Source organism: Aquarana catesbeiana, linkage group LG03, assembly GCF_042186555.1.
Source record: "Aquarana catesbeiana isolate 2022-GZ linkage group LG03, ASM4218655v1, whole genome shotgun sequence".
Taxonomy (NCBI): domain Eukaryota; kingdom Metazoa; phylum Chordata; class Amphibia; order Anura; family Ranidae; genus Aquarana; species Aquarana catesbeiana.
The window spans coordinates 700,615,113-700,622,510 of record NC_133326.1 but is presented as its reverse complement, the minus strand read 5'-3'; the positions used below and the strand labels follow the sequence as shown (position 1 = coordinate 700,622,510).

The 7,398-nt window shown below is 45.7% G+C and overlaps 1 protein-coding gene across 1 annotated transcript in view; it reads right to left on the bottom strand.

Moving 5' to 3' along the window:
* Nucleotides 1-3,310: 3,310 nt before the first annotated feature.
* Nucleotides 3,311-7,398, bottom strand: part of PFN1 (profilin 1) — a 30,587-nt gene continuing 26,499 nt past the window's right edge. The window contains exons 2-3 of the mRNA XM_073623055.1: nt 3,712-3,904; nt 3,311-3,619 (exon numbers count right to left, since the gene is read on the bottom strand). Of these exons, the coding sequence (XP_073479156.1) occupies nt 3,522-3,619; nt 3,712-3,904 (291 nt within the window). The 3' untranslated portion in view covers nt 3,311-3,521. The remainder of the gene's footprint in view (nt 3,620-3,711; nt 3,905-7,398) is intronic.

Sequence of the window (7,398 nt, the reverse complement as noted above, 5' to 3'; positions counted from 1 at the left end):
GCAGCCACTGGAGTCATATCTTATATGGGCGCTTCCTTTCTGAAGCTGCCAGATACATACAGACCTTCCATTTTTAAAATGTTTAGAATAGTCAGCCCCCCGTACTTCAATAGCCCTTCTTCAGCAGTAAACAAAAGCATCCGTGAGCACCGTAGACATATGAACAACACTTAAAACAAAACCCCTCTCCTGCTGCCAAGCACTTTTTTAATTGAACGAAGCCTGCTAAGAAACCAACAAAAGGTGGTCAAAAAGAACTGATGGCACTGGAAGAGGAAAGCCTGTAGAAACATTTCCTGTGGCGTTTCTTCTTTAGAGCTTTTGTTGGCAGGAGGACCAGCTTTATTTTGAATGTCTATATATTGCTGACAGGGTCACTTTAAATAGTAAAAGTCTGTGGGGGCCCAAACTTTCCCACCTATCGAAAGGGGGGGGGGGGGGGGACCTATCCCTATATGGGCAATTTTCCAGCACTTGTATAGATGGCAATCCTGAACAGCAACAAGCGGGTCCAACTTCTACAAGAAACATTGGTTGAAGTTCAACTCTATGCCACCAAACATGGGTGTCAAGACTCCATTTCACTGCAGGCCACATCAGCATTATGGGTGCCTCAAAAGGGGTTAGCTGCATCTGTAGGTGTCCAGAGCAACCCCATCCTACACCAGAAGCCAAGACTTCTCATCCTCCCTCCTTACGTCACAGTGCATCCCCCTTACCTTGTGCAGACGCTTGGAAGCAGAAAAAGCAGGGTCTGGCATCTGCTGCACGAAGAGACCAGGGGAAGCAGAGACGAGGGGTTGCTGCAGCACAGAATCTTTGTGAGGGGGTTCTTTCCTTTCTGCTGCAACAGTGAGGCAGAGGTGCAAGGGAGACATGAAGTGGCTGGTTTGTCTGTGTGGCCTTGTGTTTGACAAATGTTCCTTACAGCCATTCTAAAATGAAAGTGACCCTAAAGTAAAAGCCAAAACTTGCTTTCCGAGCACCAACATGGCAGCATGCCTGCTTACAACATGTATGCTACCATGGATTGGCACCAGGAAATTATGGTATGTATTTGATACAATTGTCTGTTTAGCTTAACACAGCCCAGCCCCCCCCCCCCCCCCCCCCATCAGCTTATTCCGTCTGTGTGGCCCTATGGGGAGATCTTCCATCACTACCTGTTATGAAGGCACATAAAGAAGATTGTCCAGCTGGAAGAAAACCAGTCTTAGGACAGCTGTCACTGGAATACATGCACCCATTAGGTTTCTTGGGCCTGTGACTTTTGGATCTACACCTATCTTGGTGACCAGGACAAATGGAGAGTGCAGACTTCCAGCAATAAAAACCCCACCAGGGAAAACCCATACCTGGACAAAATAGCTTGTTGAGATCTCATTTCATAAGTATGGGCCCTGCTATGATCCTCCTAGTTTAAAAAAAGACACGTTCCAACTGTGTGCTGCCATTGGCTAGGATTTTTTATGCACACCAAAGGATACTTGACAGGTCAGCACCAATTGCTATGTTGCCGTTTCTCTGATCTGCTTCTGAACAAAATGTCCAATAGCAGCCCAGATTCTGTGTTGGAATGAATTCTAACATTCAATGCTATAGGTCATGAAACAGTGCGCTGCTGCCATTATTCTTGCAGAAAAAAAAAAAAAAAAAGCTTTAACTATAAAATTTGCCCCCTTAATCACGCTTGCTCTTTTCTGCACAGGTGCTCAATTCTGGGTCAAACCCAAGATAAAACAAAAAGTGCAGGTGTGGCTTAAAATTGCCATGGTACCATGCAGTTAAGTAACCACACTTGAGGCATTTGGTGTATTAACAAGTTAATGCCCCCCCCCCCCTTATGCATGCAACTGGCAGAACATTACAGGAAACAATTTCCCACACTGTTCTGGCATGAAAAGGCTCAATGATGCCACTTCCCTGAGCTGCTCTGCATGCAGGGCAAAGCATTTTAGACAGAAGTGTTTGACTAGGTTTGGACACAATGTACCCAGCACCTTCCTGCTATTAACTGGCACATTGCAGTGAAACACTAGTTGAGATACCTGGGCTAGAGCATGTTGCTATAGTGATCTACTTCTTGCAAAACTGGGCTTTAGATACACCATTTGGTGGGATGGATAATGTGGTTCACATTAGGGCTAAATTAGCTTGAGTGAAGTATTCTCTTGCCGAAGGCCCGGGCTCCAGCCACGTTTTGGGCCACCTTGCCAAAGGCCCTGGCTCCAGCCACGTCCTGGACCAGGCCACCTTGCCAAAGGCCCGGGCTCCAGCCACATCCTGGGCCAGGCCACCTTGCCAAAGGCCCGGGCTCCAGCCACATCCTGGACCAGGCCACCTTGCCAAAGGCCCGGGCTCCAGCCACATCCTGGGCCAGACCACCTTGCGCAAAGGCCCGGGCTCCAGCTACGTCTTGAGCCGGGCCACCTTGCCAAAGGCCCGGGCTCCAGCTAGTTGTAAAGCAGACATGAGAACTGTATATTCTGTTGTAGGTAGCCACATGTACATGGCAGGAACACAACCAAGCTTTATTACTCCAACTACTGAAAATGCACAGGCCGCAAAAAAGTGGCATGTATGTAGTAAAGCCAGAAAATTAGCATTTACCATGTCAGTCAATGGTAACCTACATTTTCTTTTAAGATTAGGTTTACAAGCTACCTAGTTAGGTTTTAAAGGTAAAATTTTAAATCTGCAGTTTTGTACGAAGTAGTTTTTGGAGTGTGGTACATGTAGTAACCAGGCTGTCTAAATCTTTGACCTTGCCAAGATCACTTCTACGGGTGTAAACGGGCAAAGTCGCTGTCAATAGAGATTAAAACCGCAATTTGTTAACCTCATGTTCACACTGATCGGACAAAAGTGATATGACTGATACCACTTCAACAGGCTGACCATACAAGGCCCTATAAATCTAGTATGAATTTTGAGGGGGAACCACCATGCCAAAAACCCTTATCTGAGCATGCAGGTCAGGAAAAAAAAAAAAAAAAAAAAAAAAAAAAAAAAGGCACAAGGTAGCCCCCCTGGACCATACCAGGCCACATGGGGGTGGGTGCTTTGGGGCAGGGAGGGGCTCTGCCCATGTTGATGGTAAGACCAGATAAAATGTCTCATAGGGAACCATTGATTGGCATGTCGAGACTTGAAGTCGGAGCGCATGTCAGACCAGTGTGAACAAGGCATTAATTGCATGTTCATACACCAAGCAGGCAGCAATTACTGCCCATCCTCTTAACTGAGTTTCTCAATGGACCCACCCAAAGAGACCAAACACCACACAAATGTATAAATAAAAAAGTCAAAATGGTAGAGCATATTTTTTTTATTCTTTAATCAGATATAAATTTTTCTTGGAAAAAAATTCTGTTCATTCTGGTGTTTTGGGGCAGCAAAAAAACAAAAACGATAAAAAAAAAAATTGAGGGGATAGAAAGGAGGGGGTTGGTGGGTGACGAATCAGGTGGTTGGTCCAATGTTGGCAGCTGGAACAGGCAACTGGAGAGGCGGCAGCATCATCAATACCCTACATTCCTCAGGTACTTTATGGTATCATAAACTTTTTGGTTCAACTGTCCACCATGAACATTGTCCCCTGCTTTCAGAATGAAGATCGCTATGGAAGAGAGGAAAGGGACATTAGACTCGGACACACCAGGCAAATTGTAAACCAAAAAAAAAACACCTCTGCTTTACAGGAGAACCTACCTTGATTGGATCGGATGATGTGAATGTTGTATGTTGCTCCTCCATCTGTGCTTTTTGTCCTTGCGTCTAGGCACATTTGTGAGTCGTCAAACCAGAGGTCCCTGAGCACGCTGCATTTCTGTCCTCCAAGCACTAGGCCGTTGATAAATAATGGGCTTCGATCTTTAGAAACAAGACAGGCCAATTCTTGTGACTGAAAAAGAATAAGGTTTACGTTAGACATCACAAAGCCTTGAACTTCACACCAATTATTTCTACAGCCTCATGCATACAAGATGCTTTTAGGCATCTAACAGGCACATCTTGTAAATTTTTGGTCTTTTCATTCAGCAAACAAACCCCCAGTGGTGATTAAATGCCACCAAAGAACAATTTGTACCCAAGTTATTTATCATTTTTCACAAGCATGGCATAACTGCACAATGGTCATTCAAAGTGACATGTCTGCAAGCTGAGAATTGGCCTGGGCAGGAGGGGGGGGGTAAAAGTGCCCAGTAGGCAATTGGTTAAACTGGTAATTGCTCAGTCATGCAACATAAAATTTTATATTGATCCACTAAAATTTCAGCCGCCAAAAATAAAGGTTATTGGCATTGACAAAGGCTGCCAAAAGTAGTGCTAATTTTGCCACGCTAATGGTGTTTTATAGGTCTGATGCACTCAAAACGTGGTATTTTTTTTTAACTGACCAAATATGCAGGATTTACCACAATGGACCAGTGAGAAGACATAGAATTTAAAGGGATATTTTGCTTGAACTTCAACACAAAAGCACTTCAAAAACTACTCAGTGTGAAAGCAGCATATCAGCCGAAAAGGAGCAGATAATGGCCAACAGTTTAGTGTCATTTAAATGCTAAACTTTTTTTTTTTTTTTTTTAAAGTCAACTTTGGTTTTGGCATTCTGAATTTTGTGCACTACTAGAAATAAAAAAATAAAATCTAGATGTGCATATGATCACCACTGGGTTTATTTTCGGCGATCAAATTACCATTTATTTTGCTATAAAACATATCCCAAAAAAAAAAAAAAAAGTCCTTCTAAAAACCTGACCAAAATGTATGCCAATTGTTTATCGATTGGTTTGTGTGAAAGTTAGACCGATTTATACCAGAATTTTTTTTTTTTTTTTTTTTAATACTGGCAGTGACTTAATGGGACCAAGTGGCGGGTCATCTGTAATGGATGTGGGGGGGACTGACAATACAGTAACAATGCTATACACTATTAATAACCCTGGCTAGGAAGGAACACGGGGTTAAGTGTGCTGCTTTTACTACCTTCCAGTTTCACATCCCTGCTTTGGAGAACTGACAGATTGCTACTCCCTTCATACAGAGCACTGTTTGCACACAGCTGATCATGTCCTGGCCATGAATCATTGGCTGGGATTTGCAAGAGCCCTGCAGGGTGGGTGCACTCCCTAAAACGCAGAAGTAGGCAGCGTCAGGCATGTTGCTTTGCCTACAGCAGGTACAGTATGGGCAGGCGCTTGCCAAGTGGATAAGCATGCCACATACAGCCTGTCATTACTATGGGGGAGCCAACAGTTGTCTCCTTGGAACATGCCTGCAATTTACACCTGGTGCATAGACACCTGGCTTCCTGGGGGAGACGCCCCCCACCGTACCCAGTGCATGGATACCTGGCTTCCTGGAGACCCCCCCCCAATGCATGGACACCCAGCTTCCTGGAGAGACACGCACCCACCAATGCATGGACACCTGGCTTCCAGGGGGGTGGGTGGATAACACTATTGCTGCTGTCATTGAAGCAGACCTTGCTGCACTGAAGAACTTCAATACATGAGCTTGCTAATGTTGCTGAATACTGATGTATAGTGAACATACATTCCTGTAGGGGGGGGGGGGTTTACTTCCCTATCCTGCACGATTAACGGTTGTATAAGTAAAAGAATTGCGATCTCCACGCACTTCTGTTACAAATTCTGACAGGTTGCCTAATCTGACGAAACAGGCATGAACTGCAACTTCTATTTTATTCTACATTGCCCTTATCCTGACAGAACTGTCACGGGGATTTTCATTTCAAGTACTGTATTTAATTGGTGTATAACACACACCCCAATTTTCCACAGCCCCCTACACAGCACATGGAAAGCTGGGGGGGGGCATGCATTCCTCCCACCACCAGGGTGCACCAGCCCAGAAACATGTTGCAATCAAGCCTGTGAGGTCATCCTTTAGCACTGTGATCCAGGAAGTGTTCCAAGCCGCTCTCCATCTTCCTGCCAGCTGGGAGAGCCCACAGAGCAGCTGAGACAGAATACCTTCTACTGACCAGTGTAATGGATGCCCCACAGAGCATTTACCCACAGATGTACCCGTTCCTTGTTTACCTAGATGCAAGTTACTATGAGTTTTTACTAATACACACTTTACAGTCTGAGGTGCCTGCATTTATTTTTTCTTGCATATCCTGGAGACCACTTCCGCTTCCCTGCTAAGGCTGGCCCTGAATCTATAGACTTTTTAGGCTGCATGGCAGCCCACTGGCCATTTGGGACTTCAGTACTATAGGATCTGTTTCAGTACCAGCACCACATGTATATTTGACAGCACAATATGCAGACCCCTTTACCTGCACAGTACATAGACTCCTTTCATTATAAAGCCCCCTGCACTCCCAGGAGACACCCAGTATCATAAAGTGGACTGGGGGGGATGCAAGGAAGGGAGGGAGGGTCATAAAGTGGACTGGGGGGGATGCAAGGAAGGGTCATAAAGTGGACTGGGGGGGATGCAAGGAAGGGTCATAAAGTGGACTGGGGGATGCAAGGAAGGGTCATAAAGTGGACTGGGGGATGCAAGGAAGGGTCATAAAGTGGACTGGGGGATGCAAGGAAGGGTCATAAAGTGGACTGGGGGATGCAAGGAAGGGTCATAAAGTGGACTGGGGGGATGCAAGGAAGGGTCATAAAGTGGACTGGGGGGGATGCAAGGGAGGGTCATAAAGTGGACTGGGGGGGAGGCAAGGAAGGGAGGGTCATAAAGTGGACTGGGGGGGGATGTAAGGAAGGGTCATAAAGTGGACTGGGGGAAGCAAGGACGGGAGGGTCATAAAGTGGACTGGGGGAAGCAAGGAAGGGGGGGTTTATAAAGTGTGCAGGTCTGATGTAAGGTGGGGGCTGTGATCTGAAAGGGGACTGGACAGGTAAAGGGGGTTCTGTGATGTAAAGAGATGGACTGATGGCAAAGCTAATGTAAGGGGGGGGGGGGCGCGCTGCGATAAGAAACTGAGTTATAGCAAACATGACTTGGACCTCTGCTGGATGAAAAATGTTAATGACTAGATCTCCATGAATTTTGATTCAATACCAGAGGATAGGCAACAGCAAACTAAAAGCTGACTGCAATTTGCAGGCAATGAATCTGAATGAGCAAACATGAACTTGCATCAAGTTTCTACTGGGCTTTGCACCGGTCATTTAAACTGGAGGTTGCACACCATGGTTTAGCTGGCATGTGATCACCCTACTCCTCCGAGAAGTCATCACATCCTCAGAAGTGTGAAGTACGAGGCATGACCATGTAAGGAGTTGCTGAGTTGAGCTGAAAACAATTTCACTTCCTGAGCAGTGCGAATGGAAAACTTGCACAACCACAGAGCGTGCCACAATCCTACCATCTAGGCCTAAATCAGGTGTTCAGTCATGCAAGCCTAGA